Here is a 12,229-nt window from a genome sequence, read left to right as displayed (position 1 = left end):
GTCTCTGAGAACTGTGATGGCTAGGTAACTCAGTTTGACCCTGCACCTTTATGGTAGATAAAAGGATTTTCCTCTTCTGTCTTTTCCTTGGATATTTTGTTGAACCTATTTAAATTTTGAGAGACATAATTGAGTCTAGTGATGCTTACAAATGAACTGTTTTGTAAGTCAAAGGTTTTATACTAGGAAAAGTAGATTTAAAGGACCTACGAATTGCTAGCCATTACCTAGGGTAAATCATCTAACTCCTCCTACTTTCATTTTTTCATCTTTAAAATGGAAAATACCTTTACTTTCTTGATCATATGATGCACAATCTCACATATCAGAAAGCACAATGTTCCCATTACAAAGAATCTCCAAAAGTTCATGTAATGTTATGAAAACACTTACGAATTTCAATTTTGGTAGCAAAATAAGCTCATAGTTTAATTCCATTTTTTTCATGAACTTTCTGGTCCCCTTTGTCATCAATGTACATTGATAAATTTCACATAATAGTGTTCACCCCTATCTATATTATTTCTTTTTTATAAACTATTTGTCCATTTTATTTATCATCATCATTTTAAATTTGCTATAGGGCATGCATGCTCACCAGAGAGAGATAGAGAAAAAGAAAAGAAGAGAAAGTGAGAAAGCAAGCCACCAGGTCAAGATTCAAACAGTGGTCAGCCATGTAGGAGTCCAATGCCATACCATCACACCACTGCTGGTCCCAATCTATACTATTTCTAAATCAAAGAAAACAATGCAGCACTTGTCAAACATACCTGACAATGTTCCTTAATGGATCAAATAAGACTGCTGAAATGAGGTGCAGGTCAATTTTAATACCAGTCTGATATCTTAAAGTGAAGCTGCATGCAAAACTATAAATATATACACATATATACATACATATAGATAGATAGATAGAGATAATTTTTTAATGCAGAAAAGGAAGAAGGACTTATTTTAAGTCTAAGTGGTAGAAAAGTGATTTTTATAACTTTCTTATTTATTTATGCTTTTTTAAAGGTTTGAATTTTCTCACAATGGACACTAGGGGAAATTTATGTATTATTAAAGGTAGGAGTGATTAAAAAAAAAACATTTTTAAGAGGCCTAGTTCTAGGCCAGCTGGTGACATGGTGGTTAAGACAGCTGGGTTCCACATGGCCAACTACATGGTTCAAGTCCCAGACCCAGAGGTTAGAAAAACATGATGTGCATATGTGCCAGAAATCCTGAGAGGAGAATGGAAAAGGGACTGCAGCATGGTGATCCCTCAGAGAGAAGGAGGCGGTGAGGGGTGCTTTCTCACGTTTTTTTCTCTCTGTCTCATATAAGCTCACGTACCCTACAACAAATAAGAAAAAATAAAATAAAATAAAATAAAGTTCTTATAGGTTATTGAGAAAACCATGACATATTTTTCTGGTTTTCTATGCAAAAATGCATCATGACTTTCCTGACGGCCCAACAGCTCTAATCTAGGACTATTATAAGCTCTCAACAGTAATAAAGTAAATTACAATATATAAAGGTATGAGTCTTGTGTTGGTATGTTTAATAATTATTTAGTTACATAATGTATATTCACCAAAGACATAGTATAAAAAAGTTGATTTTGTACTTTTCTTCTTTCTTTCTATAATATGATGTACTGAAAATTTGTAAGCACTAAAAAACATACCATATTTATAGTTTACAGTCAACTTTATATTCCATGAGCACAAAAAATGTATTTCTAATTTTTGAAAATGAGCATTAACATCAAGTCTGTAAGACTATTAATATGTACCAACACCTAAGGCCAATAATAAAAGGTTAATGGAGGGACCAGCAGATGGCGTAATGATTACGTCACTGGACTCCAACATAGCTGACTGCAGTTCAGGTCCTGGACCCGGTGACTTGAAACTCACACCAGGTGTGTGTGCGTGTGTATCCAAGATCCTGAGAAGAAAATGGAGAAGTGATTGAGGCATGGCCTTCTCCCCCGGGGGCTGATTTCTCGCTTTCTATTTTTCTGTCTCTGTCTCTGTACGGCAAGCGTACACATTCTACAGCAAAAATTGCTCTCAAAAAAAAAAAAAAGATTAATAGAATGCATTATTTTAAGTCATACAAAAATAATAAAAACAGAGGGGACCAGCAGTTGGTGTACTAGCTATGTCACTGGACTCCCATGTAGTCGATTGTGGTTCAAGTCCTGAACCCGGGGTCTTAAACTCATGCCAGGCATGTGTGTGTGCATGCCCAAGATCCTGAGAGGAGAATGGAGAAGGGATTGCAGCGTGGCCATCCCCCCTGGGGGAGGGTGATCTCTTGTTTTCTGTCTGTCTCTCTCTGTCATTCTGGCAAGTGCACGCATCCTATAGCAAAAACTTCTCCAAATAATAACAAATTTGAAATTTCTAAAAAATTATTGATCTTTACACTCTATATTTGTGTCTCTACCTAGTGCTTATTTTATTCATATTCATCATTTCATTAATCATCAATAAAGAGGACCACATCTACACATGCTTTATTAATGAAAGAACCCAGTTAGAGGAAGTGGGCAGTTGAGGCATTCTTAGAAATGGCTCTTTTGTCTACTGCTCAAAAATCAGCCTTCTGGGACCAGCAGTTAGCGTAACGGCTATGGCGCTGGACTCCCACGTAGTCGACCACGGTTCGCGTCCCGGATCCGGTGGCTTAAACTCACACTGGGCGCATGTGCGTGTGTGCCCAAGATCCCAAGAGAAGAATGGAGGAGAGGAGATTGCGGCGTGGCCATCCCCTCTGGGGGGTGATTTCTCACTTTCTGTCTCTCTGTCTCTCTCTGTCTGTCTGGCGAGTGCATGCGCCCTATAGCAAAAACCTTTCCAAAAAAAAAATTAGCCTTCTGAAAGAAGACACAACTCTTGGGTCTTCTCTAGAATTTGTTTAAAGGCCACCTATATTTTTCTAACCTGGTTTCTAAGTGTGTGATAAAATGCCAAGGAGCAAAACTGTCCGAATGCAAAACAATTACAATACTTAAAGGCCTATCATACTTTTTAATGTACAAATTCAGGGATGAATACTACACAGCAAAGGTTTGATTGCTAACATTTATTAAACAAAATGAAAATCACAGAAATAGGGACTTCATATTTGCATATCTAAGTTAGTCACTCTTTGCTGTTGACTCTTTGCTGTTGATTATTTCTCTATATCTTCCTCGATTTCCTTTTTAAGACTCACTAAGCAGAGATCAAAGCAGCTATTACTATCTCTGGAAGAACAAAACCTACAAATCTAAAAAATAAAATCTTGCCAGCCCATAAAAATGTCTACAAGATTACCCACATTCAAATATTGGGTGTCGGAAAAGTCATGACAAGTTTTTCTATGCACAAATGCATCATGACCTTTCTGACAACCCAATAGAAACTAAGTTAACATATAAATAAAATTTAGTTCTATTTTACTGACAAGTGGCTATTTGTGTGGCTAAAATGCAATCCTACACATTTCTATCAAACATTTTCTTGTATCGTCTAGTCTTTTACTAGAATGCCAGCTCCTACCTTTCACACACACACATTACAAATGATGAGACCATCAGGGACTTTTGCCCCATGCCCACAGTAGTGTCCTGACTTAACCACAGGAGAGAAGTGTTAAGAAGCCTTCCCTAAATTTCCATACCAGGCTGAACATCTTTCACTAAGTATATAGCCCCTTCCTCCCATAGCTATCTCAACTGCTTATTTCTTTCATACTTTTTAGTTTATTATATTTGAAACCATTGTTCCCATTTGTCACCTCATGTCAGACTGTAAGTAAGCTCCTAGAATTCACAGACATTGTTGAATTGCTCAATTTTGCAATCCTGGTTCTCAGCTTAGTGATAATGTGAGGAGGATTGTAATTCTGTTATTCTAGATTTCCTACTCATAGGAAGTAGGAAGGATTCACCTAAATAAAGCCACCAGAGCTCAAGACTCTTGGGCATCTTTTCTCATCAACAGATAACATTTTATCATTGCCTCTGGAAGGAGTGACAGGTAAAAAAGACTTTTCTATTACTCAAATATTTCAAACACTTTTAGCTTTATAGTCCCAAATAGATTTAGCTTTTATAGGAGGCTTTTTTTTTTTTTTTTAAGGTTTTTTTCCATAGGACACAGGTGCTCCCCAGAGACAGAGAGACAGTGAGAGAGAAAGAGAGAAAGTAAGAAATCACCCCTCAGAGGGGATGGCCACATCGCAATCCCTTCTCTTCCATTTTCCTCCTGGGATTTTGGGCATGCATGCACTTGTGCCTCGTGTGACCTTCAAGCTGCTGCTCTGGGACTCGAATCACCATCGGCCATGTGGGAGTCCAGTGCCTTAACCATTATGCCACCTGCTGGTCCCAGGTGAATACAATTTTTTTAGGTGAATAAATCTAATTTGCAACTCTGCTTCATTAACTGATCAAATGAATGAATATGTTTAGAAAATTTCAGGTCTTCTAGATTCAGCCTTCTGTTTCTCTGTGTATTAACATGAAGAAAGAAATGAAATAATATCCCACCCCCACCTCACAATGCTAGTAAGCAGAGTAGATTATATAAGAATGTGTTTTTTGCCCTCTTCAAAGAGAAGAGGTATGAGAACTCAGAGGATTAGAATTATTCAGCATTATCCCTGAAAGCTTTTGTTACCCTGAATTCATTAGAAGTTTTCAAATAAGGCTAATTTATAGATAAGTGTAAGCCTACAGGTTTTCAAGGTGAGCCCTATAGAGGCCTTTCTCTAGAGTCCTGGTATAAATGCATGTTTAAAATATAGTTCATTTTAATTTATACAAACTTTAAATAGGCATAAACTATACTTATACTTGTCAATGTTTTAAAAGATGATTGGGGATGGAGGCATGTGTGTGTGCATGCCCAAGATCCTGAGAGGAGAATGGAGAAGGGATTGCAGCGTGGCCATCCCCCCTGGGGGAGGGTGATCTCTTGTTTTCTGTCTGTCTCTCTCTGTCATTCTGGCAAGTGCACGCATCCTATAGCAAAAACTTCTCCAAATAATAACAAATTTGAAATTTCTAAAAAATTATTGATCTTTACACTCTATATTTGTGTCTCTACCTAGTGCTTATTTTATTCATATTCATCATTTCATTAATCATCAATAAAGAGGACCACATCTACACATGCTTTATTAATGAAAGAACCCAGTTAGAGGAAGTGGGCAGTTGAGGCATTCTTAGAAATGGCTCTTTTGTCTACTGCTCAAAAATCAGCCTTCTGGGACCAGCAGTTAGCGTAACGGCTATGTCGCTGGACTCCCACGTAGTCGACCACGGTTCGCGTCCCGGACCCGGTGGCTTAAACTCACACTGGGCGCATGTGCGTGTGTGCCCAAGATCCCAAGAGAAGAATGGAGGAGAGGAGATTGCGGCGTGGCCATCCCCTCTGGGGGGTGATTTCTCACTTTCTGTCTCTGTCTCTCTCTGTCTGTCTGGCGAGTGCATGCGCCCTATAGCAAAAACCTTTCCAAAAAAAAAATTAGCCTTCTGAAAGAAGACACAACTCTTGGGTCTTCTCTAGAATTTGTTTAAAGGCCACCTATATTTTTCTAACCTGGTTTCTAAGTGTGTGATAAAATGCCAAGGAGCAAAACTGTCCGAATGCAAAACAATTACAATACTTAAAGGCCTATCATACTTTTTAATGTACAAATTCAGGGATGAATACTACACAGCAAAGGTTTGATTGCTAACATTTATTAAACAAAATGAAAATCACAGAAATAGGGACTTCATATTTGCATATCTAAGTTAGTCACTCTTTGCTGTTGACTCTTTGCTGTTGATTATTTCTCTATATCTTCCTCGATTTCCTTTTTAAGACTCACTAAGCAGAGATCAAAGCAGCTATTACTATCTCTGGAAGAACAAAACCTACAAATCTAAAAAATAAAATCTTGCCAGCCCATAAAAATGTCTACAAGATTACCCACATTCAAATATTGGGTGTCGGAAAAGTCATGACAAGTTTTTCTATGCACAAATGCATCATGACCTTTCTGACAACCCAATAGAAACTAAGTTAACATATAAATAAAATTTAGTTCTATTTTACTGACAAGTGGCTATTTGTGTGGCTAAAATGCAATCCTACACATTTCTATCAAACATTTTCTTGTATCGTCTAGTCTTTTACTAGAATGCCAGCTCCTACCTTTCACACACACACATTACAAATGATGAGACCATCAGGGACTTTTGCCCCATGCCCACAGTAGTGTCCTGACTTAACCACAGGAGAGAAGTGTTAAGAAGCCTTCCCTAAATTTCCATACCAGGCTGAACATCTTTCACTAAGTATATAGCCCCTTCCTCCCATAGCTATCTCAACTGCTTATTTCTTTCATACTTTTTAGTTTATTATATTTGAAACCATTGTTCCCATTTGTCACCTCATGTCAGACTGTAAGTAAGCTCCTAGAATTCACAGACATTGTTGAATTGCTCAATTTTGCAATCCTGGTTCTCAGCTTAGTGATAATGTGAGGAGGATTGTAATTCTGTTATTCTAGATTTCCTACTCATAGGAAGTAGGAAGGATTCACCTAAATAAAGCCACCAGAGCTCAAGACTCTTGGGCATCTTTTCTCATCAACAGATAACATTTTATCATTGCCTCTGGAAGGAGTGACAGGTAAAAAAGACTTTTCTATTACTCAAATATTTCAAACACTTTTAGCTTTATAGTCCCAAATAGATTTAGCTTTTATAGGAGTTAAGGTTTTTGTCCATAGGACACAGGTGCTCCCCAGAGACAGAGAGACAGTGAGAGAGAAAGAGAGAAAGTAAGAAATCACCCCTCAGAGGGGATGGCCACATCGCAATCCCTTCTCTTCCATTTTCCTCCTGGGATTTTGGGCATGCATGCACTTGTGCCTCGTGTGACCTTCAAGCTGCTGCTCTGGGACTCGAATCACCATCGGCCATGTGGGAGTCCAGTGCCTTAACCATTATGCCACCTGCTGGTCCCAGGTGAATACAATTTTTTTAGGTGAATAAATCTAATTTGCAACTCTGCTTCATTAACTGATCAAATGAATGAATATGTTTAGAAAATTTCAGGTCTTCTAGATTCAGCCTTCTGTTTCTCTGTGTATTAACATGAAGAAAGAAATGAAATAATATCCCACCCCCACCTCACAATGCTAGTAAGCAGAGTAGATTATATAAGAATGTGTTTTTTGCCCTCTTCAAAGAGAAGAGGTATGAGAACTCAGAGGATTAGAATTATTCAGCATTATCCCTGAAAGCTTTTGTTACCCTGAATTCATTAGAAGTTTTCAAATAAGGCTAATTTATAGATAAGTGTAAGCCTACAGGTTTTCAAGGTGAGCCCTATAGAGGCCTTTCTCTAGAGTCCTGGTATAAATGCATGTTTAAAATATAGTTCATTTTAATTTATACAAACTTTAAATAGGCATAAACTATACTTATACTTGTCAATGTTTTAAAAGATGATTGGGGATGGGAATTACTAATTTACATTTTGAAGTACAGTAAAAGTTTTTCTCTTTCAATTTTCTTATAGTGTTCTATCAGATAAGTTATTTGAAGAAAGAGACTTCTCCTGGCATCTGGCATCTGTTACAGTGCTTGTTTAAACTCAAGCTTGATCCTCAGTAGAAAAGCATGATATAATGAAAGAGGTTGCACTAGGTTTCAGAACTTCATTGAGGGCTTACAGTCCTCTGTATTTCAATTTTCTTATCTGTAATTTGACTTGATGTACCTACTTTACTGTCCTAGTGTAACCTTAAAATTTAGGTTAACAGATATTTATAAAATGTTTTTAAAAAATTAAATGAAAATATACTTATGGGATATCCCCAAAAATAATAAGAAAATCAGTGACATTCTGTATAAGGTAGAATTTAAAAAAAAAAAAAATGCTTATCCTATTTATAGTTCAAGTAGACTATAAAATATAAAATTTTAAAATCTTTGTTACAAGTTTGTATTAAAATGCTAAAGTAAATTTTTACCTTTTCTAAGTCTTCAATTTCAGAACTGAAGTTTTTACCCTCATCCATCATTTCCTCTTCTTCAAGAGTTCTTTCATCGTCGTAATCATGGACCAACATTTCAGCAGTGGGGTCAAAATCATGATCCTCAGAAGACAAAGACCCAACTGGAGTGAAACAAACCGAATCATTTAAAACATTCACAAAACTGTTCACGAAAGAAAGTAAAAATCTGTGTTCTCCTGCCAGTCTCTCTTAATGTTTTTCTGTGGGTTTTATAAAATAAATTTACTATATACTTTACAGGTTATAAAGTAAAACCATACAGTACTTAAATTCATCTAAATGAGCAAAAGAACAAGGCAAAGTAATTCATGAATATTTTTACAGGGGTCAAGACCATGAGAAAAGAACTTATAATAGTAGCAAACTGATATAAAGGTGCAGTCTTAAATAAATGTTCTAACAAAAAAGCAGTCAAACTCGCTTATCAGTTAGTTTAACACATTTGTCTAAAAGCAACAGTAAACTTCAGAAAGATTAAATTTCTCTGAATGGAAGACTTCACAAGAATCAGCTACACACTAACAGTTGGGAAAGGAATATAAATTTTATCCAAATTTTAACCCCAAATAAAGATACAAAACACAACAGAAACCTAGTACATAAAACAAATAAAAGCTTCTATGAGGCAGTTATATAGCAATTCTGTGATTAGAAGCACCATTATCACTTTACCCGTCTACTACAGTATTCCAAGTTCCCTAGCACTAACCAAATTAGGCATTAAACTGTAAGACTATGCTTTACTTTGGACTACTAAGAGAATACTCAGGATTATAGGAAGGGAATATAGAAAATCACATTTTAGGAAATCAGACGTTCCAAGAGACACCAACGTTTGTGGAAAATGGAATTAAAGTACAAGCTTATTTTGGTGCAAGAAATTTTGAAAGCCCTGAATAGTTTTTTCATAATATACATTTTCTACAAACTTTCTGGAGACCCCTCATATGTTTTGGGCAATTCATATTCATTATAAAATTGTAACACTTCTTAATACAAATATGAAGTCAACAGAATACTCCAAATACCAAGAAGAAATGGATAAAACCATAATCCCAAGAAAATGAAATAAAATATATGAAAAACAGATTTTCCCTGTTTGCTTGACTCTAGTATCTAATTCAGTCAGACCAGTGATTCTCAAAGCGGGGAAGGAAAGAAGTATCAGAATCTGGAAGTGAGGGAAAGGAGGAGATGGAAGCATATTTAACATAAAGTTTGACCTGCTTTTAGTCAACCTGTTTAATATTTTAAAATTGCAAACTTTTAGGACCATGTGAGGTCATCAGCAAAACACTGAAACAGGCCAAAGATTTTTTTGTTTCTTATTATGGAAAACCACAGACAATTCAATGGTTTTGATTCTCAATACAGAGAACTCCAGTCATTAGTCCTAAAACTAATACAATTTCTAAGAAATTAATTATTTGGGAGGCTTACATTTTGATGTTATTTCTTTACTGTTGAAAATAGTTATCTGCTCATTTAAAAAAACTACTGAAGCACATGTGGTTTAACTTAATTTTAATGAGAAAGATGAAGTATTTGTTAACAAGCTCAAAAACAGAATCATTATAAATTTTCTCTTTTTGAAGAATTCCTGAAAACCTCCTTGGTATGCCCAAGTGTCAGGGATGAAACAGACGCTTCCTCTGTCACTTTGCTAACAGAGCTCTACCCCCTTTGGTTATCACTAGCCACAGCGGGCAATGTGGAAGGTATTCAGTAAGGAACAGAAATGTAAAGGCCCATGGGGCTACTACTCCTAACTTTTTCCTTAATTTTCTGGGACTCAAGGCGAGTCATTTAAACTTTCTGGGTCTAGCTCCAATTTTCCATTTGTAAAGGTCCCTCCTAGCCTGAAAATTCTCTTCAAAAATTGGCTAATTGATTAAAAACAGGTTATAGGTCTGTTTAGACATTAAAACCACACTGTCTCTTGGCTTTTTATTTACACTGCAACTTCTTAAAAGTAGACAAGTGATGCAAAATGGAAAAATTCCATTATCATCCAGATGTTTGGCATCATGTACATATTCTTTCCCTGAAATAAATTGTAACAAAGAAATGTTTGTCTCAAAATTAGCAAAACTTTTTAATACAATTTTTTAAGGTTTTTGTCATAGGGCACGTGTTCAGCTGGAGACAGAGAAAGACAGTGAGAGGGAAAATGAGAAATCACATCCCCCCACCCCAGGGTGCCCATGCCACAATCCTTTCTCTTCCACTCTCCTCCTAGGATTTTTTGGCACACACACACACATGAGCCAAGAACGATTTTCAAGCCACTGGGTCCAAACTAGAGTCAGCCATGTGACAGTCTAGCACCTTAACAGCCATGCTACCTGCTGGCCCCTTTGAAACAATTTTTAAATGTAAAACACAGCCACTTTTAAAACAACCACATTTTTTTTAATTTGGTATTGATTCATTTCTAATACCTCAATGATAATCCAGTGAGACCTTGAAAGTCAGCTAAATACAAAACACAATAATGCAAGGAGGAAATAGATTGTTCACCTTGCGGCAACAGTACTAATTGGGTAACCCTCAGTAGTTATTTAAAAGTCTTCACACTTGTAAAATAATGGAGTTGGACTAATTCAGAGGTGCTTTTCTGGAGACTATTATAGAGCAAAGAGGTAACCAAGACAGGAGCTGGAAAGGAGATGAGAAATTGAAAAAAGGATATTCTTACATTTCCGTACATGAAAAAGTGTAAGAATTTCACCATGGACTAGTTTCAGTGATTCCAAACCCCAAATTGCGAGTAATTATGTATATATTCAGAGTTCTGAGGAGACAGTCCCTTGCTAGCAGGTCTTAACAGAGGTTTCTGACCTCAAAAAGGCCAAGAAACACTACACTAAATGATCTGAGGTTGTCTCTGCTCCAAAGTCCTAAAATCGCCACTTTTTTGTGCCAAACATGGTAGTTCTGTGTTTTGTTTTAAGGTGGCTTTACCTAACAATTTTCAATTTTAACACAACCTACCTATACGGACATTTCTCAATCATGAAAAAGACAAATTAAGGGGAGATGAAGAGTTACGGTTAATAATCTAAATAGTCCCAAAGTTCTGATGAATTAAGCAGTCAATCTCTTGAGCACACCAAAATTAAAATCTAAACTAAATTGCTAAAGTTGGTCAAAAGCTGATTTGGGATTCTGTTTCAGACTAGGAGGGAAAAAAACACTGTATGTGACAATTACTGACATTACTTAAAAGAACACTGTTCGCAGCTTTGTAACAAGGCAGTTTTTTAACATGCAAGGGGAAATAATAGTATGTTCCTTTTCCGAACAACTTAATGACCAAACACACATTGAAACTCTTGAAAACCAATGATGAAATTCTCCCAGATAATTTTTCTGGTAAATTCTTTCCCATTAGATCTTTGAGTATCCCTTACTTTCTAGGCCCCACTGAAGGGATAAGAAAAGCAAACAAACCTGGGCTGGAACTTCCAAAAGAAGCCTAGAGAGAGAAAAGAAAACGTGAGGTTAGATCGCGCAGCCAGGAAAGGCAGCTCCCGCAACAGGGCGCAAAGGAGGCGGAGTCGAGCGCTACTCCGCAGCTGCCAAAAGTGCAAGACGTAGCTTCGCTCCAATCGCTCCAGGCCCCTTTCGGGCCCCCTCTTGGCTGCCTCGCTTTCCTCCCCGAGTCCCCAGTGTACAAATTCGCAGACCCGGGATGAAGCCCGGAGTCTAACAAGCAACTCCAAGCTGCTGCTTGCAGCGCAGCAAGTTATAAAGCCGAGACGCAAGAACCAGGGCAGTCGGCTTGCAGGCATCAGTGCCCCCGATCCTGGGCACCTCGGGAGTCCCCCCAAATCCCGCCTGGCTATCCGCAGTCCCAAACAACTCCACGCATCCTAACACCCTTTCCTGCGAGGGACTTGCCCTTTGGGAAACTAGTCCGCCCCATGGGGCCCGGGAGCCCCAACTCCGGGGCTGTCTTCTGTCCCGGACAGTAGGCCGACTCCAACCGGACGCTCATCCCCAAGCCAAAGTGCGAAACCTCCACCCCCTCCTGAGTCCAGAAAAGCAGTCCCTCGGTCCCAAGGATGCCGGTTCTTTCCAGGGTGTTCGGTCCCTCCCCGGGCCCGCCAGCGAGCTCCAACCGAGGGGCTCCAGCCGCGCCGCCCCCTCCCCCCAGCTCACTCGT

At 38.0% G+C, this 12,229-nt stretch overlaps 1 protein-coding gene across 2 annotated transcripts in view; it reads right to left on the bottom strand.

Annotated features, from left to right (window-relative positions):
- Positions 1-12,229, bottom strand: part of MIER3 (MIER family member 3) — a 41,144-nt gene that overhangs the window by 28,562 nt on the left and 353 nt on the right. Inside the window, exons 2-3 of one of the 2 annotated variants that reach the window (XM_014587985.2) lie at positions 11,515-11,539; positions 8,017-8,162 (exon numbers count right to left, since the gene is read on the bottom strand). In XM_014587985.2, the coding sequence (XP_014443471.1) occupies positions 8,017-8,162; positions 11,515-11,539 (171 nt within the window). Of the gene's footprint in view, positions 1-8,016; positions 8,163-11,514; positions 11,540-12,229 lie in introns of those variants that run through there. The other variant, XM_027772059.1, reaches the window with a different exon arrangement.

This window comes from Tupaia chinensis, unplaced genomic scaffold, assembly GCF_000334495.1.
Source record: "Tupaia chinensis unplaced genomic scaffold, TupChi_1.0 Scaffold000251_1, whole genome shotgun sequence".
Classification (NCBI taxonomy): Eukaryota; Metazoa; Chordata; class Mammalia; order Scandentia; family Tupaiidae; genus Tupaia; species Tupaia belangeri.
Note: the sequence above shows the minus strand (reverse complement) of the source record. Positions and strands in the feature narration are given on the sequence as shown.